This window comes from Piliocolobus tephrosceles, chromosome 18 (assembly GCF_002776525.5).
Source record: "Piliocolobus tephrosceles isolate RC106 chromosome 18, ASM277652v3, whole genome shotgun sequence".
Lineage (NCBI taxonomy): Eukaryota > Metazoa > Chordata > Mammalia > Primates > Cercopithecidae > Piliocolobus > Piliocolobus tephrosceles.
The window spans coordinates 16,209,519-16,234,890 of NC_045451.1; the positions used below are offsets into that span (position 1 = coordinate 16,209,519).

The 25,372-nt window shown below is 41.1% G+C and overlaps 1 protein-coding gene across 4 annotated transcripts in view; it reads left to right on the forward strand.

Annotated features, from left to right (window-relative positions):
- BCL2 (BCL2 apoptosis regulator) overlaps positions 1-25,372 on the forward strand; it is a 197,345-nt gene that overhangs the window by 63,042 nt on the left and 108,931 nt on the right. The window contains exon 3 of one of the 4 annotated variants that reach the window (XM_026448262.2): positions 15,252-17,177. The exons of the other annotated variants lie outside the window; for them this stretch is intronic. Coding sequence (XP_026304047.1) covers positions 15,252-15,305 — 54 coding nt within the window. The 3' untranslated portion in view covers positions 15,306-17,177. Of the gene's footprint in view, positions 1-15,251; positions 17,178-25,372 lie in introns of those variants that run through there. 4 annotated transcript variants of the gene reach the window in all.

Below are 25,372 nucleotides of genomic sequence, written 5' to 3' on the forward strand. Positions count from 1 at the left end.
CAGTTCCCGGAATGGTTAAATCCTGTGTCCTTTGTCCTCAGATGAAGAATGGATATTTGTCTACAGCTTCTATTGATAGGATCTGAAAGTTGAAAACCAATAAACAGTGTTTTCATTCCGTGTTATCGTGACTCCTGGATTATTATACCTTTGCATGCCCTCTGGGTTTTAATTAAAATACTTCATACCATTTGAAAAATGACAGCATAATTTCTGTTTGTATAGTACTTTAGAATCTACATTTATTTGATTTTAGATGGCAGCGTACTTTGCTCGCTCTGAATTGGGAAACCGTTTATTCGTTTTTCTTGATGTCCTTTGGCATTGCATATTGAACGAGGCTTTGCGTCTTATGAAATGTTCGATCAGATGACACAGTAGCCACATGGGTCTCTGTGAGTTTTTAGCAACAGGTAAGTCATTCTAAGGTAGTGCTAGCTAAACTTTGGATTTCAATGCTTTTCTTTTCTTTTTTTTTTAAAGACCAATACAGAGATGCTAACTTTTTATTTTGCCAGAATGGGATATTAATAAATCAGCTATTATTTACTCTCCCTGGTAAAATAAGAACATTTAATACGAAAAACAAAATAGTAAGGACATAACCTTGGAATAAGTTACACAATTTTAAAAATTTTGAATGAATTTAACTTTCAAAGAACTCATTACTTTCCCTAATTTTTCCCATTTGGCATAGACTGGTGAAAACATTCTGGATGGAGGTTGTCCTAGATCAACCTTGTTTAGTGGCCATGTATCTGGTTTTAATAGAGTAGAACATACCGTTAATGACTCTGCTTACTCTGTAGATGGTTAGGTTAATTCATGAGGACCTGGTATGGAAGATGTGCAGGAGAAGCGGGCAGGCTTTGTGTGGAGTGGGAGGGTTGGATCGCCCTATTTTGTGACCACAAACTGTAAATAGACCCCCAGACCCCTTGCTACATGCCCCTAGTCTTAGCCATTTGTAAGCTGAGCTAGCTCACAAATTCATGCTCAACATGTGCTGTGTTGGGCATGAATTTAAGTAGATGCATATGGATCTGCCACCTTTATATATGTAGCCCGTGAGTAAGTCACACTTTCATTCTCTTAATTTATTTCCATAAAGTTGGCCGGGCATGGTGGCTTATGCCTGTAATCCCAGCACTTTGGGAGGCCAAGGTGGGTGGATCACTCAAGGTCAGAAGTTCGAGACCAGCCTGGCCAACATGGCGAAACCCCATCTGTACTAAAAATTACAAAAATTAGCCGGGTGTGATGGTGCACACCTGTAGTCCCAGTTACTTAGGAAGCTGTGGCAGAAGAATCGCTTGAATCCAGAAGGCGGAGGTTGCAGTGAGCTGAGATCACACCACTGTACTCAAGCCTGGGCGACAGAGCAAGCCTCGGTCTCAAGTAATAATAATTTATTTCCATAAAGTTGTCTGCCCATATATATTTTACCATCTTGAGGTAATACAACTGGTAAAACTTAAGCATTTAACCAATGCACAATGACACCACTTTTCTAATCTTCTTTGACTAAACTAAGTCTAAAATGGGATATTATTGACTATATGTATCCCATCAACTATATTTGATTAATCAACCATTAGGTAAAATCCTTTCTCTCCTTAAGGAAGAAGAGATTGGGATTAAGATTGGGTTATCACCATTATCAGTCATACCCTTGTCACATTGAATTGAATTCAGTTTTCAAAATGTTAATGCTGTAATAGGAAGTTTTGTGAAATCCCTTCAAATAAGAAGAAAATTAATTTCCTTTTTTTTTTTTTTGTTAAGAAATGTTTGTGTGTGTGTGGCTGCAGCCAACCACAGGTGATTTTAATGATGCCAATATATAGCACATTCCTAGGACCACGTGGTTTAAAACATCGATGAGGTCCTCTTCACAACATCCCTGAGAGGCAGTTAGATATGGTCTTCCCATGTTTTTTGCACAAGGGAGATCCAAGACAGACCGAGGTTAAGAAGTGAGTAGCCCAAGTTTAGTCAGCAGGTCAATTGCAAAGTGAGAAAAGTAAGTCCAGTCCTTTCAAACCACATCGCTTATTCTGGCTAATGAACGGCATCTCCCTGAGTCCATACTCTCAACTTTTAGGATTCCACTCTAGGCCACTTCAGGTTTTGAACGTTTGAATGAATCAGATATGCTTTCCAATTGGAAGTGTAGACAGTCGTGTCCCTCAAGGTTTCATTGTAAGGATAAAAAGGTAGTAATACGTTTGAGCCCCTGGGACATAGGCCAGTCCCCAGAGAGGAGGAAGCAGCTCTGAACCAGCAGCGTCCCTGAGTTTGATGTGTTTATCCGAAGTAATGGTTTGGATCAAGCTGTCCACACTGTCATCCCATTTTACTGGTGACCAGGAACACATACTACAGAAAAGTTATGAATTATGGAACTACAGAAGGTAACAAGTGCTGGCCTTATTCTGCTCTAGCTCTGTGTCACTTAACTCTTTTGGACCTCAGCCATGCCATCAGTAAAATGGATGTCATGATGTTAACTCCCTTCTGTTGTCTTTCATCCTTTGATTCTTCTAAATGCCCTTCATCAGAATCAAACTTGTAACCGTACACTTGCCAGGTCTATGCACACAACAGCAGGCTCTGCAATCCCAGGACCAGATCCAGGTACAGACAGGGCCTGTGTTTTGCAACTTTGCATTCTTTCTGCTCCACATTTCACCTCTGCCTGCATTCCATGTCACCTTTGGAAGACCTCATATGTCACTGTCTTTCTGCCCTCATTGAACGGAGTGCACTACCCGTGAGCTTCCAGTATGGTGCCTTCTGGCAATCTACTTGAAGATATGATCTTCATTTTAGTTGAAATCTAATACTCCATGTGAAGAACAAGGACAGTACAACTCAAAGGTCTGGACCACTACATATGGTATTTTTTCTATAACCCATATTTTAAATACATGTATTAATTTATAACACAAGCATTTGGACGTTTCAAATAACATTGGGCTATAAAAAACTGGCATTGATAATTGTGACCCTAATGATGAGAAGCACTCATCAGAAGAAGAAGGAATTCTTTTTTTTTTTTTTTTTTAAGGCAAGGTCTCGCTCTGTTGCCCAGGCTTGAGTGCAGTGGCATGATTTTGGCTCACTGCAACCTCTGCCTCCCTGGTTCAAGTGATCCTCCCACGTCAGCCTCCCAGGTAGCTGAGATCACAGGAGTGCACCATCACCCCAGATTTTTTTTTTTTTTTTTTGTATTTTAGCAACGACAGGGTTTCACTATGCTGCCCAGGCTGGTCTGGAACTCGTGACCTCAAGTATTCCACCCGCCTCAGCCTCCCAAAGTGTTGGGATTACAGACGTGAGCCACCTTGTCCGTCCAGGAAGAAGGAACTCTGTCTAAGCACATTTTTGGTTTTGTCCAGTCATGTTATATACATGGCCATTGTTAATAAAGCAGAAAAGCCACCAGGCATCTCTTTACCTCCTGAGCAAACATTCTAAATAGTTGAGAGTTTGTGGTACATAAGAAGAAGCCTTCTCTCATGCTAATGTTTTCAAAACAAGTTGTGACTTCTGAAAGTAGAGACCAAAGAAAGAATAACTTGAACAAGATTTCAGTGGGTAGAAAATAAACACCAACTTTATATGTATTTCAAGAACGTAAAAGACACAGGTGGGAAATGAATCCTCCTCGATAAGAGAGAAATGCTTAGTAGGGTGGAAAAAAAAAAAAAACAAAAAGAAAACACTCAGCAGTTTTTGGAACTGTGCGAGTCCAGAGAGTTTCTTTCTTTCTTTTTCTTTTTTTTTTTTTTCTGGTTAGCTCTCATGGCCACAAATATGTATATTATTTCCTTCTTGCCCACAATTTACTGAGAATCATCTTTCTAATATACTGGGGAATCCCAAATAAAAATCTCATTTTTCTAAACACAGACAAGTCTTTTAACTCCTGCAATTAAATGATTCAATTATTCATATGTAGACTGTAAAAGAAATAATCAAATTGTTCTAGTAGAAATCTCCAACGGCCATCTCAAATAGTTTCCTTCCCAAATTTATACTGTAAACGGCTTAGGTTTAGGGAGGGGTTTTGCCCTAGTCACTGATGTTTTGAAATAGGACTCAGAAACCTCTTTCATAAAGTCTCTCTGGTGATTAGGCTACCCCAGCTATGTGATATAGTGGTAGGATTACAGAATATTTTAACCCTTTTCTGAATGTTGCAATATATTTTTATATGGGAAACGATTGATTATTAACTACTTAGAATATGTTTCTTTTCCAAGCATGTCAGCAGAGTAAGCACAGCAGACTTCATAGGCGGTCAGTGTAGTGTCAGGTGTGAGCAGTGTGGACTGGCGCTGGTCTGCCTGGGTTCAAACTTCTGCTCTGCCCTTTCCTACCCAGGCTTTTCTGGAGCTCCTTCTGCTCATCTGTTAAGTGCCACGTATTACAGCATTTTTCTCATAGGGCTGCTGTGAACTTTAAATGCGTTTATGAGTTAACTGCTTAGAACAGTGCCAGGTATGTCATAAACACTATGTAAGCGGCAGCTGTACAATGCACAAACAAAAGCAAACTGTGTGCATCCGAGGAATAATTCTAGTTAACATTAAAGTGTGTTTTTGTGTACAGAGTTGGTGTCTGTTGTCTGTGCATTCACTTTTTTAAAATCAGGAAATAGCAGATGCTAGGAACCTATTTATTTTGCTTACTCTTCCTTCTACTTTCTGCTTGCTACCTACTCTATTTTAGTTTCAGACCTGATCTGTTTCTCTGTGCAGGGTTGCTCCTATGTGCAACCAATGCAGAACTGACCCCATCAAATTAACATAGTGTGTCAGTCTGTTTTCACGCTGCTGATAAAGACATACCTGAGACTGGACAATTTACAGAAGAAAGAGATTTATTGGACATACAGTTCCACGTGGCTGGGGAGGCCTTACAATCACAGTGGATGGTGAAAGGCACATCTCACATGGTGGCAGACAAGAGAAGAGGAGCAAGTCACGTCTTACATGGATGGTGGCAGGCAAAGAGAGAACTTGTGCAGGGAACTCCCATTTTTAAAACCATCACATCTTGTGAGATTCATTCATTATCATGAGAACAGTGCAGAAAGACCCACCCCCATAATTCAGTCAGCTCCCACCAGGTTCCTCCCACAACATGGGGAATTGTGGGAGTTACAATTCAAAATGAGATTGGGGTGGGAACACAGCCAAACCATATCAATAGGTATGGAAAGAAGTAAAATACTATTTTTTTGTAAGAGCTCTCCCACTAAGATATGAGGACATATGCAGAAAGTGAGGAAATAAAACTCAAAGAGGTGCTGTTTCTAATTGGCTTTCAAAAGCAAATTTTCTATCAAGATGTGACATGAATGTTCAAGTTTTAACAGGTTCTGTTTTCTTGTAAATATTCACTTCACTATATCTAATAATCTTAGTGAATGAAGATATCATTAGTGTCTTTTTTAAGATATTAGGAATATTAGGATTACTTATATTTGAGGACTAAAAGATTGGTAGAGACATAAATCTATCCTTGTGGCTTCTTTGCATACTTTAATGCTAAAGTTGCATACTTAAGATTGAATAAAAATGTTGTCTTGGCAATCAGATATAATATTTGGGCTGGGTGCAGTGGCTCATGCCTGTAATCCCAGCACTTTGGGAGGCTGACATGTGTAGATCACCTGAGGTCAGGAGTTTGAGACCAGCCTGGCCAACATGGTGAAACCCCATCTCTACTAAAAATACAAACATTAGCTGGGCGTGGTGGCAGGCACTTGTAATCCCAGCTACTCGGGAAGCTGAGGCAGGAGAATCGCCTGAACCCAGAAGGTGGAGTTTGTAGTGAGCCAAGATCATGCCATTGCACTCCAGCCTGGGCAACAAGAGATAAACTACGTCTAAAAAAAAAAAAAAGAAGAAAAAAAAAACCTTCCTTAGTGTTAGTCACTCTTTTTCTTAAGGTTACACAGTCATGGTTGACTTTGTAGGGGCTCAGGACATGCCACGCCAGACTATCACCTCCTTTTCCGAGTACTGTTCCAATATAATTTCTAGTACCTGAGAGACTCTCTGCATAACAAGACACCCTTGACCCACCATACAGAGCCTCCCCTCATCAACCCACAGCTTGTGTCCCCACCACCCCCAGAAGCCCCAAGTCTCTATTCCTTTCCATAGCTCAGGATGCTAAATGAGCTTCAAATAGGCCATCTGACCCTACTTCAAGTCTCATATTTTGTGGGACTCCCATGTGCACTTACATTATTAAATATGGGGTTTCCTTCTGTTAATTTGTCTTACGTCAATTCATAGCCCAGCCAAGAAACCCAGAGTGGTGGAGGGAAGCCATTTCTCTCTCCCCTACAACTTTCAAATACTAAAATTAAAAATGTCCCCACCCACCAATATTGGAACTCCATGGTATCCATAAGCTGGGTTGCATGTTAGTGATTGTGATAAGCAATAAAAATCCTTGCATGTCAATATTTTACTAAATTTGATTATTCATGGATTTGTGACCATTATTATTTGCTGTTTATTGGTTTGTTGTTGTTTTTTAAAATATTTTACTTGGACTTATGGACCACATGTTTGTTTCAGAAATTCTTCATAAGACATCTATTTTCCTAGTAAGTGGGAAGAAAAGTCACTTAACAGTATTCAAAGTACCTCAAAAGATGCAAATAAAGAAGTTTGAATTTTTAAATATGGATTATGGAAAGATGAATATGAAAAAGGGTACTCTTAGAGTTTATCAATTGACTATCCCTGGAGAAAGTTTCCATTCTCCATTAATACTCCAACAGCTTTGAATAGTGTATGTTCTTGTGTATACAATAAACCATCATCATCGTCATCATATTAACTGGGCTTGTGCCCATTGTAGATTTCATGAAAAATAACCAACCATCAAAAATGACTTGACAGGAGAAGCCAACAAACCCTAACATTAAATGGTCCTGTAAAAGTTTGCAGGTATATTATTTGTGGTATTCAGTAATACTCTCAATTAGTTTTTATGACTTAATTAACTTAATTCATTTTTCATGAATGGTAAAAATTCACTGTTTCCTACATTCACAAATGATACTCTATTTTGATGGAAAACCAAAGACTCACTATATATTCTCCTTTGCAGTAGCGGTAGTAGTTGCAGCCACTAACTTCAGATGTGCAGTTCCTAGTTTACTATGTGATTCATTGTGTTTTTATTGAGGGCCTCCTTATCGAGAGGGACTATAATACACTAGCAGGAGTATATGTTTTGGAGTCAAACTGTTCTTGGCTCAGATCCTGGCACAGCTACTTGCTTACTGTGTGATCTTGGGCTTCCTGGTCTGTAAAATACCCACCCTGCAGAGTTGTTGCTGAGTTGAAGTGAGAGGATGTATGTGCAAGTGTGCGGTGCGGCGTTCGGTGGGTGTTCCACAGCACTGGCTTCCCTTTCCTTACACACTGGAGGGCTGCTGCTCTAATTCCTGTCCACCGAGTAGACGGGGAGGCAGAGTAGTGCCTGAAACTACCATTGTTTTCAGTGAGTCAAACATGTCATGTTGTGATATCTTAGGCATGTCCCTTCACCTTAGGGGTCTTGGTTAACTCCTCTGTTAAATTTAGAGCTTGACTTTTTTTTTTTTTTTTTTTTTTGAGGTGGAGTCTTACTCCATCACCCAGGCTGGAGTGCAGTGGTGCATCTCAGCTCACTGCAACCTCCGCATCCTGTGTTCAAGCGATTCTCCTGCCTCAGCCTCCCAAGTAGCTGGGGCTACATCACGCACCACCATGCCCAGGTGATGTTTTTGGCATTTTTAGTAGAGACTGGGTTTCACCATGTTGGCAAGGCTGGTCTTGAACTCCTGATCTCAAGTGATCCAACTGCCTTGGCCTCCCAGAGTGCTGGGATTACAGGTGTGAGCCACCGCACTTGGCCAGTTGACCTTTACTTTATGATTATTTCTAAAGCAGTTCCAGATCTATCCTTCTGTGATGCTATGATACTATGAAGCATTAAGTTAAAGACTAGGAGCTTAACAGTAGGGTGTTAAATGGACAGGACTGACCACAATCATATATGGTGAAGGAAGAACCAATTGGACTTAGTGACACATTAAATATGATTAGACATGAATTGGAAACTATTTCGAGGTAATGTTCCCCAGGATGCTGTCTCCAAAACACTGGTTGCTGAGGATGGGAATAGATGTTAATTGAAAAAAAGATTTCTGAAAAGCATTTGGGAAATGCTAACTTCACCAGGTTTCTTTCCTGCAGGACTTCTCTGATTCTTTAATATGCCCATATGCATGATGATTCTGAAACTAGGGAATGTAGTCATAGTACGAAGCATTTCTAAAGCTTATTTCTTCATGGAATCAGAATTACGTTGCACCCAAGTGGCATCTTACAGGACCAGTATGTCATGGAAAATACTCTGTGAAATGCTGCTCTGTGGTTTTAAACCAAGAATGAGGTACGATATGGGGGCATTGACTCAACCCAATGAATGTGCTGAGCGCTGACCTCACAAGGTCCAGTGGAGGGCAGAGACGGATAAGATCCCGTCTCTGCAACAAGGCTGGCAATAAGCCGTTAGTGGTGGCATTGTCTACATGGCCAATAGCAGGGATGCCTTGGGGGAGACAACATCCCACTGAATTATTGATGCAGATTTAGTTGAGGCAGTATCCCCAGGGTGCAGAGTCCTGACTTCTGTCTTGGATGTGCTTATTCTCTGTCTCTCTATGAAGCTCTTATAATGGTATTAGCATCCAGTTCACCACAGAGAAATTCTGCAGATGAAATGAACATAGGAGCTAAACCAATAGGAAGTTTCATTCAGGAGGAGATTTTACAAAATGGACTCTTCGGACTTTGTTTTTGAGTACACAGTTATTTGACCACCATTTCTACACTTGGCCTTAAAGTCAAAATATAATCTAAGGCAAGAAGTCTAAAAACTATGTAGTAGACAACCTTGCTTTACTGTGAAGGACATGGCATCTCAATGTTGGTGGAACCTGAAGACGTAGTTTGTTTTTATTTCTCATTGATGAAAGACGAGCCGGAGGCCTGATGGCAGATTTTACTGGGAAGGACCTTTTCTCACCAGTCAGATCCGTGGATTATTTCACCACTGGATTTTTCTGCCTGTTAGGCCTTTGGAAACATTTTGGCAGATTGAGCAGTTATTTTGCTCATGTTGTGAGTAGCATTTCTCTGACCTTTTGTTATTTACTGAAACAATCCAGCCTGTTTTCTTTTAAGAGAAGCGTGAAATGAAGGGGAGTCAGTCAGCACATGCTGACTCTGGTATCAGAAGGCTAACTTTTGGGCTGCTTGGCACTATGTATACTTTTAAAGTTATGGGGTCATTGGCCTCTTTTTTCTTATTCCCATGATTTTGAAGGAGTCTTTTGGGGGAGTTTTTTTTTTCCTCGCTAAAGCAGATGCATGTAAGGTTAGTAATTTAAAAATAAATATTTCACTATGTCTACAGACATAACCCTCTAAGTTTTCTTACGACATCTTGGGCATAGTAGATTATCTGAAGCTTCTCCTCTTTTAAACATTGATGTGATGTGATGGGGAGGCCAGTTTGGCACTGGAATGGTGGCTTGGTGACAGGGTATCCCTCACTCCTGACCTCTCACGACCTTGTGAGTCCAGACAGTGGAGGTGATGACACCATTCAGGACACTCTCCACCAGCCACAACAGGGAGCTCCTTCTCCCTAGTTCTCTGCCTACCTATGCCCAGAAAACCTATCTCCCTGATGTTTTTCTGGTTCTTCTCCTAGTAGAGGATTTCCATTCATTGCAGGTTGACTTGCAAGGATAAAGGAAGTACCAAGATCCTATTGTGGCCGGGCACAGTGGCTCACACTTGTAATCCCAGTACTTTGGGAGGACGAGGTGGGCGGATCACCCGAGGTCAGGAGTTCAAGACCAGCCTGGCCAACATGGCGAAATCCTGTCTCTACTGAAAATACAGAATTAGCTGGGCATGGTGGCAGGCACCTATAATCCCAGCTACTCGGGAGGCTTAGGCAGGAGAATTGCTTGAATCTGGAAGGCAGAGGTTGCAGTGAGCCAAGATCGCATCACTGCACTGCAGCCTGGGCAACAGAGTAAAACTTTGTCTCAAAAAAGAAAAAAAAAAAAAAAAAAAGATCCTGTTGCATCTTCAAAGAGGAAAAAATGTGCATGTGTATGTATACTTGAGTATATGTTCATTCATATCTCCCCATCTATCTACTTACCTATTGATCTCTTTCTAGCCCTGTCAGAAAATTCAACAGGAATCATGGTTTTTCACTGGGATTCCCCATAGCACTTGAGCTCAGCTGCTAGTGTTGAAGACATCACTCAAATTTGTCTTATTCTCTTAGCCAAACATAAAAATGATCGTTACCTACATAAACTAGCCTAGGTGATCATTAATTGAGGCTGTGTGTCATTTAATAATGACCTGCATGTTTGACAATCACCATCGTCTAAGAATGGGCCATGGCTTTAGGAATGTTTCATTCATTTCTTCAGTCTTTCAGTCAACAAATAGCACACTTTCCTAGGTGCTGGGGACACAGTCTGAGCAAAGGGACACACTTCTCATGGTGCCACATGGGCAATAAACAAGTAAAACCGAAAAATAAGGATGTAGCAGACGACACAATGGATAATGTATGGTGTAACTGGGGAGGGCAGTGATATGGTTTGGCTGTGTCCTCACCCAAATTTCATCTTGAACTGTAGCTCCCATGTGTCATGGGAGGGACCAGGTAGGACGTAATTGAATCATGGGGGCCAGTCTTTCCTGTGCTGTTGTCGCGATAATGAATAAGTCTCATGAGACCTGATGGTTTTATAAAGGGGAGTTTGCCGCACAAGTTCTGTTATTTTCTCTTGTCTGCCGCCATGTCTTTCGCCTTCCACCATGATTGTGATTTACAATTTTCTTTGTAAATTACACAGTCTCGGGTGTATCTTTACCAGCAGCGTGAACACAGACTAATACAGCAGGAAGGCTAGTTTAAATATGAGTTTCGCGGGACCTGTTGCTTTGGCTTGAGACCTGTAAGATGAGGAGCCAGCCCTGAGAAGTCCTGAGGAAAAACTTGGAGACAGAAGGAAGAACAAATGGACTCCTGTCCCATTTCTGTTCCTTACTGAATGGCTTCATGTATATGTTTGCCACTTGGGACTATGACCCAATGCCTCTTTAAATCTCTAGGTAATTGGGAACATCCACAAAATGGCTGAAAGATGCTGTTTTGTTAGAATGCTCGTTGTAATGCAGGACGCTGGTGAACCCAGGGTGAACCTTTCAAAAACCTGTTGATCCCACCCCACCCACTCTCTAGAGCTCTGATATTGACAGAGGCTACCTTTCACAGATTAGAAAGTCAGCAGACTCCATTTCTTAGAGGAAAGTTGTGGAAAATACTTAAAAATGCTGTGAGTAGAGGAGAGAAGCAGTTTAGCGCTTCAAATTCAATCAGGCTAAGTTGGGCAAGCTACTGCCTTATAGGCAGTAACTTTCTCATAGAACTTTAAAAACTTTTATTTTGCAATAATTATAGACTTGCAGGAAGTTGTAAAAATAGTACAGAGAGGGCCCATGTACTCTTCATCCAGCTTCCTGAATGGTAACATCTTGCATAACAATAGTAAATGGTATCACGTACATAGCATTACATTATCAATACCAGGAAACTGATGTTAGTGTTAGTCCAGGCCTTACACAGATTTCACCATGGTTTATCTTCACTGGTTTGTATGTGTGCGTGTATTTCACCCCATGTCCAGATTCCTGTAACCACCACCGCCATCGGGACACAGGGGTATTCCATCCTTACCAAGAAATTCCCTTGTCTCCCTGTACTTTTATGTATGAGAAATGGCAGCAGATGCTGTCCTGCTTTTAGTCTGAATCATATTCTGGAAAAATCTATAGTGAGAGAAGGTGGATGAGTCTTTGAAATCTATTGAAATCTATTGGCACTGAGAATCTGCTTAATTGATATAGAAATGGAGTTCCTTGGTCTGACTTGTATGAAGACCGTCTACAAGCTCAGAACCAAAAAACACAGGTTTGAATATGTAACCCTGACCACATTCTGAGAGTCCATCAGTGGATGCTCAATTGGTTTAAGAAGCTAAGGCCGGTCATGTGGCCTGAATAGTTTATTTCTAAGAAGAAAACTTTCTGGCACCACACAACTTGGGAGATTAATAATATATATATGGAGCATTTGCCACGTTTCTCGGAGATAGCCCAGGAAGCAGATACACCGTTAACAGGTTACCTGAAGAGTGGATGCATTCCTTATGGAAAACAGAACACGTGATAGAAAAATAGCTCTTTGTGTGTGGAGGCAAGAAACCTTCAGGATATGCAGTTAGCAGTGAGAACTTCAGTAAGGTGCAGGCTGAAATGGAAACACGCTATAAACAGATTGAGAGAGAGACAACAGCTTTAAGGGAAAACATCTGTCTGGTGGATCTGACATCCAAAAACTGCATCTGTGGCCTAGGACCAATCTTGTAATGCTTAAAAAAGGAATCCAAAGAGGCCCAAAGCAGGCTCTGAAAGTTTCTTTCTTTCCTTGAGATTTTCTGTTTGCTCTGCCCGGAATGCTACCCAGGGTGGATGAAATGAACTCATCTGGTCCTGTTTCTCAATGCTGAAGTAGCACACCAGAGAAGTTAACTTTAGAACAATTGGTTGCAGTAACATTTTACCTAGATTATTCTAGACATACTGATAAGGGGAATCCATTTACTCTGCCAAACGAAACTTCTGGAAAAAAAATTTTTTTTGACAGTCTTGCTCTGTCACCCAGGCTGGAGTGAAGCCGCATGATCTTGGCTCACTGCAACCTCCGCCTCCTAGATTCAAGTGATTCTCCTGCCTCAACTTCCTGAGTAGCAGGGATTACAGGCGCCGGTCACCATGCCTGGCTAATTTTTATATTTGTTGTTCTTGTTCTTGAGATGGGGTCTTGCTCTGTCGCCCAGGCTGGAGTGCAGTGGCATGATCTCGGCTCACTGCAACCTCCACCTCCCAGGTTCAGGTGATTCTCCTGCCTCAGCTTCCCAAGTAGCTGGGATTACAGGTGCCCGCCACCATGCCCAGCTAATTTTTGTATTTTTAGTAGAGACAGGGTTTCACCATCTTGGCCAGGCTGGTCTTGAATTCCTCACCTCATGATCCACCCACCTCAGCCTCCGAAAGTGTTGGGATTACAAGTGTGAGCCACCGTGCCTGGCCTAATTTTTTAATAGAGACAAGATCTCACTATGTTGGACAGGCTGGTCTCAAACTCCTGACCTCAAGTGATCCACCCGCCTCAGTCTCTCAAAGTGTTGGGATTATAGGCGTGAGCCACTGCACCCGGCCACAAAACTTCTAGAAATCTTGAGAGTGACTCTTCTAATATTTTGTATTTCAAGTAGAAGTTTTCAGTAATAATGAAGTTGAAAGCCAGAAGAGAGGAGCAGATACTGTTCTCATGAAGCCTCAGAGGACATTAAGAGCATCTATCTCGATGCTAGATTGAATTGGAAATTTGTCATATTAGTCCCTTGACCTACTCATATTTTTTCTCTTGAGCCATTGGTTTGTGTTCTGTAAACACAGCTTAAGAGGCTATTTTAAAGGAAATGGAGATCAGGTGTTCTCTACAGAGTGCCATGCTCGATTCTCCGGGGTGGGAGCAGGAGAGGATTATGAGCAAAGTGTTTCAGCCCTCACTCTGGGACATTACCCCTCCTCCCTACACAGACTTCACAGTGGGATGCTGGCAAATTTTTTTATGTTAATTTTTATTTTTAAATTTAACTTTTATTTTAAGTTCAGAGGCACATGTGCAGGTTTGTTACATAGATACACTTGTGTCCTGGGGCTTTGTTGCATAGATTATTTTGTCACCCAGGTATTAAGCCCATACCCATTAGTTATTTTTCCTGATCCTCTCCCTCCTCCCACCCTTCACACTCTGATAGATCCCAGTGTGTGTTGTTCCCTTGTATGTGTCCATATGTTCTCATCAGTTAGCTCCCACTTATAAGTAAGAACATGCAGTATTTGGTTTTCTGTTCCTGATGTTAGTTTACTCAGGATAATGGCCTCCAGCTCCCTCCATGTTCCTGCAAAAGACACGATCTCATTCTTTTTTATGGCTGTATAGTAAGTATTCATTCCATGGTGTATATGTACCAAATTTTCTTTATCTAGTCTATCATTGATGGGCATTGAGGTTGGTTCCGTGTCTTTGCTATTGTGAATAGTACAGATGCTGATGAATTTGCACTTCATATTCAGTGCTTTTCATCTTGAAGAACATACCTTACTCAATCCATGTTACTTGAAGACTACTGTAACTGAGGTGTAGGAATTTGTCCTAAATTACTATAAACAGCCTTTTGGGGCATTTCACAATATTCCAGTGCCTCTCCGTTCCCTTTCACTATCCTCTCCACCTGATCCCTCTTTCAAACTCTTGTCTTTATTTTTATACATCTTACCCCAAACCAAGATTGCAGTAAGATTCCTATGTGCCATTGCCACGTGCATTTTCAGCAATTTGAAATTTTATCTAATATGAATTAAGTTGGTATACATCGTACCACTTGACATACATGAAGTTGTTTGCTACAGCCCTGTTCTGGAGAATGATGAGAATGTCCTTCTTGTTTTGTGGCAGGGAGGAGGGGGGATGTTTTAATGAGGAGGGACTGGTAATAAGGGATTGTGGTGAACTGGCAGGGGAGGAAATTCAATAAACAGAAGAGAGGAATTCAGGATAGTTGGGCACTGGAGTGTTGCAAGAAAAGCAATATGCTATGGTCTCCCCATGGAATGCTCACCTACTCTATGCTTAGAATCCCTGACAGCCGTTTTCCACTCTCCAACACCGGCACACAATAGGGTCTCAGGGTTTGTTGCAATAAATTGGGCTCTATATTATGTGTTCTCTGATTTCTCCTCAATAATGTGTATATTCCAGCCCTGCATTGAAAATTAGGACATCAAGTGACATTAAAGTCAGATAATCTGCCTCATGTCACATGGGTTGAATGTGGTAGATGTGAGCTCAGATCTTTTGACTGCCTCATGGCACCTTCCATTTCCAAGCCTCAGTTTTCTCATTTTCTTAAGGCACGGAATTCGTCCCATTACTTGGTCTGGTATTGAGGAGAAGCTTGGTATAATGGAAAGACTCAAATTTCATTTTTTTTCCCTTCTTAGAAGAAATCTGTAGAACTGTTTCATCACAACCTGTGGATGGCTGGCGTAGTTTGAACATCCACACCTCGGAGTAACCCATCTCAGAAAATGTCAGCCGGGGTGCCCATTGGTACATTGTTTGTTGTATATTTTCTCATACTGCGAAAAGGACTAGTTGAATTTGTTCCAAACCAAGCAATTGACCTAGGACTTTGCATCCTGTTTGTGTCGACCACAATTCAAATCCAACTCCTTTTTAAAATTGTATTTTATATGAAAGGTGACCTGATAGCAAGGCAAGAGTAATGACGGGCAAGGCACTCTCAAATCAGGCCAGGGTGGCAGGCTGGGACATCTTGTTTTCATCAAATTCTCGTAGTTACTCTTGACTTTTCTGTGTGTTTGCTGAGCTTTTGAGACTCTGTTGTGCTCTTTCTAGCTGGATATTTTCCAGAGGGTTATCAAGAAAAAGGAGTATCTTCTGCATTAATAACCTTGGGAAGGATTTTAGCAGTAAAATTAGAGACCAGATGATCTGCTGGACAGCAGGATGGGGGAACATTTCTTCCCCTTTCCCAGGAGAGTGTCAAGTTCAGCATGACCTAGCACCAGACCCTTCACTCAATAACTCTGAGATCTTATCATATCAAGTTATCTCAGTCATGATGACATAAACGGCAAAACTACTACCCTTATTTCTTGGGATGAGAATTTTTCCTTTTAAAGGAATACGATATACAAAATAGGTGACCATGAAATATACTTGATGGGACAGCTAATTTCCATGCGTGCTTTGTGGTTTGTTTTTAAGTGAATTTATTGCTATAGAGTTCCAAAACAACCCTTTAACATTTATGTTTTCTGTACTTTGTCTCATTATTGAAAATAACAAGTGCTATGTAAAATCATAAAGAATATACTGAGGTTTACAGCAAGGATAATCACCAAAGATCAGGAGTTAGAAAGCTATGGCCCGTGGGCCAAATCTTGCTCACCACGTGCTTTTGTAAATAAAGTTTTATTGGAACATAGCCATGCCCATTTGCTATGTATTGTCTATGTCTGCTTTCACACTGCAACATCAGAGTTGAGTAATTATGATAGAGACCATATGGCTTAAGATATTTACTATCTGGTTTTTCACTGAAAACATTTTCCAACCCGTGCTATAGACATTTTCATGGTATTTATTTACTGACTCATTTGTTCATTCTTTTAATGGACACCAACCCTGTTAATGACACTGGGGAATGTAAAGATAAGTACATCAGTCTCTAATTTCCAAGAACTTATAATGTAACAGAGACAAGTTATGTACTCAAATAACAGAGACAAGTCATGTATTCATCTTTACATCTGACCAGGCAGAATGCAGCACATACTACAGACGCGAAATAGCTAAATTGTTGTGGTAGTTCAGAGATGATGAGAGCCTCCGACAAAGGCAGGCAATTGGGAAATGCACAAAGATATTGCTTCCGTAACTGTGGCACACAGTGATTTCCCAATAGGGAACTTCATGAGAAATCAGGCTAATTTCCTTTATGGAATTTTATAAATTGTAGTATCCAAAGGGTGGAAGTGATTTAGGATATTACTTTGTGTCCAGATTCCTTTATCTAGAAGCATACTTCCCCTGTAACTATGGGGATGATCATATTTACAGAAAATTTTTGAAGATTTGAAGGAAGGCTTCCTTTTTCAGGGTGGGAAGACAGAAGGAATTCCTTTTCTTTTTTACTGATTTTTCACTTCACAGTGTAGTATTAAATGCTATGGGTCTTAAAGAAAGGCTCTTGTGGGAAACCCTCAAATATCAAGTGGACTATAAAAACAAGATAGGCTGGGTGCAGTGGCTCACAGCAGTAATCCCAGCACTTTGGGAGGCCAAGTTGGATGCATCACTTGAGCCCAGGAGTTCAAGACCAGCCTGGGCAAGATGGCAAGACCCCGTCTCTACCAAGAAATACAAAAATTAACCAAGCATGGTGGCACGTCTGTAGTCCCAGCTACTTGGGAGTCTGAGGTGGGAGGATCGCTTGAGCACAGGAGGGAGAGATTGTAGTGAGCCAAGTTTGTGCCACTGCACTCCAGCCTGGGAGACAGAGCGAGACCCTGTCTTAAAACAAACAAACAAAAACATCAAGATAAAATTATAGAACCCTAGCTGTGAAATAGCAGGACTCAGTGAATATTCTATCTCCTTCTTCTCCAGAATGCATGTGAGTGTGAACTGAGATTTTGGTGAGTTTCCGTTTCCCTTTGGCCTGTTGAACCCCTTTAGGGGTTTAGCCCCCAACCCTGGGAAGATTCCATGCGTGAAAACTACCCAGCTCCTCCCAGTTGGGATTAATGTGACCTGATAAAGAGTTCATGCCGTTTTGATTTTTTTTTTTTTTTTTGAGACGGAGTCTCTCTCTGTCTCCCAGGCTGGAGTGCAATGGAATGATCTCAGCTCACTGCAACCTCCACCTCTTGGGTTCAAGGGATTCTCCTGCCTTAGCCTCCCAAGTAGCTGGGATTACAGGTATACGCCACCATGCCTGGCTAATTTTTTATTTTTGTAGAGATAGGATTTCACCATGTTGGCCAGCCTGGTCTTGAACTCCTGACCTCAGGTGATCCGCCCATCTCGGCCTCCCAAAGGGCTGTGATTACAGGCGTGAGTCACTGCACCTGACCTGATTGTTGTGTCACCAGAATTGCCTTGTCCATTATTTGTGTTTTCCAAATATCTATTGAATTAACTCGAATTGGATGCAGACAGACACCGTGCACTCAAAACCTAGGTGGCTGATTTGGAAAAACATTCAAGACTTTCAGGTTAGTCTAAGAGATGCTCAAGGGAGGCCCCTTCCATTTTGCTTCCAGCAGGGTGTCAAAGTTATTGGCTAAATTCCAGCCTCCCTTTCTTTATACTCATCACAATAAAGGTACCAGCATGAATGCAGCAGAGTTTTGTTTTAGAATACAACCCTGTGAAGTTTTACCAGCTGAAAGCATAATATTTGGATGGATAAAGTGTGTGTTTGATGAGAAAGCTACTGAAGGAACATAATATTGGACTCCCAATCAGGTAATTTAAATGTTATGGGAAGCACCAAGCCCACCTATTTCACATGACCCTGCCTCTCCCCTGGCTGGAGTAGCAGGGTTCCTGCAGTTAGCCATCCCACAGTTCTCAGGGGCTCTGCTCTCTCGTTACCAAGAAGCACATGCCAGCCGATCTCCCAGCGTTTCCTGGTCCTTTCACAATAAACAGATGGGGATGTTCCAGGTAGAGACAAAAGAGAACACGCAATCCATAAGCTCATCTTGCTGGTACTCTTCCGCTCCCTTAGCCCAAAGAAGAGAACCCAGCCCTCTGCGTAGGAAGAACACATTTCAGGGCATTTACTGACAAGTAGGTATAGTTACTGCATACACATGTGAAGGCTGCATTATATCAAAACTGTGTAAATAAACCTAGACTCTGCACACTCCTTCAGGCCCCACTGTGTATTTATGAATGGGATTGCTTCATCATTTTCTTTTAATGTCAGTAGCAGGAAGTCAGAAAGCATTACCTCTAAAACGGGGACAGAACATTGCAAATACATACATTTCCAGCCAGCTGTGGCAATAACCAGCAAACAAAATTACTTCACCCCGTCGTTATAGGCCCTATCCCTATGGGATTTTTCCTGAGTTTCTGATTTATAACAATCACTTTTGAAGGCCTCAAAATGCTTAGGTGAAATTAAATTACTGATTATCCAAAAGTTCTGTTTTCGCTGGAGTCTTTCTGGACGGCTGCTGATTCGGTCCCATTTAAAGCATTCGGTGGCATGAACTCACTTGGTTTCTGCCCACATCACTGCATTCCTGGGATGCCGTTCACAGGCCTTAGCAAGATCATCTGACAGCCGCCTGTGAGGTCAACGAACTTTATACATAATTAAACACTCGCAGTTAGGAGAATTCATTTCTTTCTCCCTGAGAAGCAGAGAAAGAATACATGTTGTGTTACCCTCCATTACGGAGTAAAAGTTGTGTGGAGTAATCAGGCTAGTTTCACATGATTTAATGCTGAACTAAATAAGAAAGTGATTGCATCCTCTACTGGGCCTCACAGAAAAGTCACCACCCACACTGTTTATTCAGACTGGGATCTTGGCCATTTGGGGTTTAAGCCAGAAGAAAGAGGAAAAAAAAAAAAAAATCCAACCCTGGAATGAACGCTTTTGAAACTCTGTATTCTTGATGAAATGCGGCCAAGGATTCTTTAAAAAAAAAAAAAAAAAAAAAAAAACTATTTAAAATCAATTACCGGGATCATATTTTCATTTACAATGGGTTGTTAGCAACAGCTAATTCTCTGTTTCCATCCAGATTTGGTGTTTAAGCTTCAATATGCAGGAATTGGAATCCTTGCCGTGTTTTGTCTGAGTATTGGATGCTACCACCAAACTATGTGTGGGGAGTTGGGCAACTCTGACCTTTGACCAGCTTTCCATAAAATAACAAGGAAAGGTGTGAGGAGGCTAGGGACAGGGTGAAAACCAGCCTGAGGGATGGCAGTAAGTGAGCTTCACCGGGGGATGAACATATAAAAGAGGCACAGAGGATATTGCTAAGGGTAAGAGAAAGCAAAAGAAGGAGGGTCAGGCCCGTTAAGTCACCTAGTCCATCTGTCTCTAGCCAGGACTGCAAAAAATCATCTCAGACATGCGATCTCGTATCGCATTTTTAAAGATCTCTAGAGGAGATTCCGGAACCTCCCTTGGTCATCCGCCCTATTATTTAACAATTCCTACAGCCAGGAAATCTTTCTTATTTCCAGCGTACAATGTGCACGTGGTGCCGCTTCAGGGGATGTGATTGATCGAGGCCACGCCCACCTCCCCCCTGCATGTTTACTCCTTGGATGGGATGGCGCATATGTCTTGCTTCTTCGTTAAAACGGCCCTCTCTCGGCCTCCATACCACAGTCCCCAGGCTGTAAGAGGGGACGTGGTACAGAGGTGGGGTGGGGGCCGAGCAGCGGCATTTATGGGAACCAGCATACACCAGGAACTGTTGCTAGGCATTTTATGTATTTACCAGAGGCGAGAGAACATAGCTATGATGTGGCCAGGCGTGAGCCTCAAAACCACGTGCAAATAGTAAATGCGGAAGCTCCCGTTTCGGATTTTAAAAGAAAAGAAAAGAAAAAATCCTGAAAAACAGAAAGGAGAGCCTAGAATTTCACTGGCCTGGAGATGGTAGCCTACTCCTCAGTTTTAAACAAGAGCCCAGAGCAGAAAAGGGACCTGTCACGGACAGGATCTCAGAGCTAATGCCCCTGAACGCAGTGCAGCGCCCCGTTCTTAATTTGGATAGGGTGCTGGAAAGACGAAATGATGCTGGAACCGAGGTCATCGTTCTCACTTCCTCAGGCCCCTTCCTCCTCCTCGGCAGATGCGCAGTGAATGGTCAGGCCCTCCATGAGTGAATTACAGATTCATTGAAGAGCCATCAGATGACCAGAGCAGTCTGGCTTCTTCCCTTTTTATCGAGTTCTGTCATTGTCGTTCCTCAAACTGTGGCTTGTTCCAGAAAGGAAGAGGTCGTCTTCTTCACCCGCCTGCCCTAAGTTGCGTCAAGTTCCAGTTCCCTGTGTTAAGTAAATGACTAAATGAGTGGAATGAACATCATAATGTCAAGGGTAGGGCGTTGAGCCTTGGGACGATAGACTGTGAGCCCACTCTGTCAGCTTTTTGTCCTGCACCTCTATTATCTGTTAAATGATAATATTAACACTGTCCTACCTACTTTAGGGGGCTCCTAAAAACAAATATTTATTGACAGGTTATGCATTAGGCTGTTTTCATACGGCTATGAAGAAATACCCGACACTGGGTAATTTGTAAAGAAAAAGTTTTAATGGACTCACAGTTCCACATGGCTGGGGAGGCCTCACAATCCGTGGAAGGTGAAGGAGGAGCAAAGGCACGTCTTACATGAAGGCAGGCAAGAGAACATGTGCAGGGGAACTCCCCTTTATAAAACCATCAGATCTTGTGAGACTTATTCAATATCATGAGAACAACACGGGAAAAACCCACCTCCATGATTCAGTTACCTCCCACTAGGTCTCTCCCATGATACATGGGGATTATGGGAGCTACAATTCAAGGCGAGATTTGGGTGGAGACACAGCCAAATCATATCATCTTATAAATGTACAAAGCACAGTATTTTTTTTATTATGAAAGATCTCAAGCAAACAGAAAATGCAGAGAATAAAATTGTGTACAAATTTGCATTCACCACTATTTTGTCATGTCCTTGTTCTTTTTTGTAAAAAAGAGATAGATTTTCCCCATTTCCACCCACTTTTTCCTTCCCTGAATATCACAGTCATCAGTTTAAATGTGATATTTGATGCTCATTATCACCATGCATGGTTTTATCTTTCACATGTGTGTATCCTTAAACTATATATATACATTTAAATGCATTTAAACTTTAAAGGATATCATGGAGTTTGTGTTCTACATTATATTTGTAAGATTTGTCTGTTGCAAAACATGTACCTCTATACAGTTTCTATGCTGTGTTGTAGTGTGTCAGATAAAGGACTTTATGTTATTTCTAACTTTTAATATGTCCTTTGGAAGAATGCTACAGGTGTGTCTAGCTTTTTGGTATGTTCTTTGCACACCATGCCTGGTAGTTTTTCTTGGATATGCCAGTAGCACAGTGATGAATTAGCACATCGTCTTCCCTGGATGTTGCCAAATTGTTCTCCAAAGTGCAAGTCCCTTCTCAGGAGCAGGGTCTGAGAATTCCTAATGCTCAGTATTCTCTTCAATACTTGTTAGAGTCATTTAAAAATTTTTTTCCTTTGCCAATCTGATAGTTGTTTCAGGTTTCTATTGCAATTTCCTGATTACCAGTGATGTTGAGCATCTTTTCATTTGCATACTGAATAGTCAGGGTTTCCTCCATGAGTTATCTCTTTCTTTCCTTGGCTCGTTTTTCTATTGGTCCATTGTTTCTTTATTGACTTATTGGAGTATGTAATGTATGCTTGACACCACTCCCTTGTCCATTATACACATGGCAAATATCTTCTCTTGGTTTTGTAATTTTATTTTGTTGATGATGATCTGCTAAGAGATTTTCATTATTCCTTTTTTTTATTCTCATAACAGATCTGTGAGCTAGATGCTATCTCTGTTCGCATTTTTAGATGAGGATAGTGCATCTTAGAAAGTTTACGTAAATTGACTAAAGTCTCACAGCTGGTAAGTAGTAGGCTGAGGATCAAGTCCAGATCTAATTCCAGAGCCCATGCATCCCCATTTTACAGATGTGCACGCTGAGTTCCAGAGAGGTTCAGTGATTTGCTCAGAGTCACACAGTGTGGTAGTGTTGGAACAAGGACTGTTCCTCCAGTCCCAGACTGCTGACACAACTGTATACTTAGATTGCAATGTTGGGGAAATGATCAGTGATAGACTAGATAAAGGAAATGTGATACATATACACCATGGAATACTATGCAGCCATTAAAAGGAATGAGATCATGTCCTTTGCAGGGACATGGATGGAACTGGAAGCCATTACCCTCAGCAAACTAACACGGGAACAGAAAACCAAATACCGCATGTTCTCACTTACAAGTAGGAGCTGAACAACGAAAACACATGGATGCAGGGAGGGAAACAGCACACACTGGGGTCTGTTGGAGGGGGCAGGAGGAGGGAGAGTATCAGAATAAATAGCTAATGCATGCGGAGCTTAATACCTAGGTGATGGGTTGATAGGTGCAGCAAACCACCATGGCACATGTTTACCTATGTTACTAACCTGCATGTCCTACAAATGTATCCCACAACTTATAATAAAATAAAATAAAATTTAAAAAGAAAAAAAAATGTTGGGGAAATGTGCAGAAAAAGATCATGTATACCCTTTTAAACTGTAACTTAAAAAATTATGAACTAATATTTAAAATACAAAAAATTACAGAGAATAATATAGCAAACAATCAGGTACCCACAACTCAGATTTAATAAATATTGACATTAACCACATTTAAAAAATATTTTTAACCAAAAATGTTGTAGTTGAAGCCTCTTTTGTGACCCCAAACTGACTGCATTCTTCCACAGCTTTCCCAGCAGTAAACACTCTTTAGAAGTCGCATTGTTACACACCTGTTGCATTTTGTTATGTGATTATGTGTCATAAACCAGGGGTCCCCAGCCCCCAGGCCATGGACCCGTACAGGTCCGTGGCCTGTTGGGAACCTGGCAGCACCACAGGAGGTGAACTGCAGGAGAGCCAGCATGACCACCTGAGCCCCACCTCCTGTCAGATCACCACGGCATTAGATTCTCATAGGAGCACAACCCTATTGTGAACTGTGCACCCAAGGGATCTTGGTTGCTTGCTCCTTATGAGAATCTAATGATAAATGTAATGTGCTTGAGTTGTCCTGAAACCATCCCCCACCCCCATCTGTGGAAAAACTGTCTGCCATTAAACGAGTGCCAGAAAGGTTGGGGACCACTGTCATAAACAATAACTATTGTCATTTTGCAGGTTTAAAAAACGAATGGTAATGTTATCAGTACCCCCCCTTTCTGCAACTTGCTTTATCACTCGAAGTTATGTTTCTGAGCTTTATCCCAATTAATGTATGTAGAGCTAGCTCCTTTAACTGTTATATTGTTATAGGCTGAATGTTTCTTTCCCTGCAAAATTCATACGCTGAAATCCTAATCCCAAATATGATGCTATTAGGAGGTAGGATTTTGGAGGTGATTAGGTCACAAGAGTAGAGTCCTCATGAGTGGGATTAGTGCCCTTCTGAAAGAGACCCCATGGAGCTCTCTTACCCCCTCCCTGTATGAGGGCACAGTGAGAAGGTCCTCTATGAATCAGGAAGTGGGTCCCCACCACCACGTCTGCTGGCTCCTTGATCTTGGATTCCATCCTTCAGAACTGAAAGATAAATGTTACGTAAGTCACCCAGTCTATGGTATTTGTGTTATAGCATCCTGAACAGACTCAGACATAAACCAAGTTCTTTCTATAAATAGATCATAATATATCCACTCCCTAACTGATGTTTCCAGTTTGTCATTTTATAAACAGTTCTATTGTGACCTTCTCTGGACTTGTTTCCATGTGGATTTGTTGAGCTTTTCAAAGATACAGAAGCAGAAGTGGAATTACTGGGTCTTGGGGTACAAACATCATAAAGGTTGGTAGGTGTTGCCAAATTGCTGTCAGTTTATACTTTCAGCAACAATGTGTACGATTCTTACTGTTCTGCATCTTCTCCCACTCTTGACATTGTCAGGCTTTTAAAGTGTGCTGATCTGATGGATTGAAAAGGTATTTAATTGTCTTGATTTATAATTCTCTGATTACTTATGAGGTTATGTGTTTAGTGTTGGTTTTTCTTATGGGTTTTCATCATTTGTTTTTGTTTTTTTTTTTTTTCTTTCTCTCTTTGTATTACCTGACTCTAGACTTTGCTCATTTTTTTGTAGTGGATTGTTTTTTCCTTATAGAGTACTAAGTGTTCACTAAATATTATGAATACTTAAAAAAATCTTCTCTCTCCAGGTCTATTTATTGCCTTTAAACATTGCTTTTTGGCATCCTTCATCACAGAATGTTTAAAATCAAATTTCTCAATTTTCTCTTCGTCTTCTTTTCTTTTCTTTTTCTTCTTCTTCTTCTTTTTTTTTTTTTTTTTTTTACTTTACAGTTTGTATTTTTTTGTCAGTCCCTAGCTTAAGACCATAAAAATAGTGTCTAAAAAACATGTTTTTTCTAAATATTTTAAAGTTAGCTGTAATTCTCTTGGAATTCATTTTTGGATATAGTGTGAGTTAGTGATCTATTTTTTTTTTCCTTCATATGGATAACAGTTGTCCCCAAACCACCTATTAGTTTAGTTTTTTTTCCCCATCGTTTGTAATGCTATCTCTGTCACATACCAAATTCCCACATGTGTGGGGCTCTCTCTATTGCATTAGTCTAGTTATCTATATTTACACCAATACTATAGTGTCTTAATTTTATGGCATGATTAAATATACTGTATATGTCTTGATATCTGGTAGGACAAGTCCCCATATTATTCTTTTTCAAAGTTG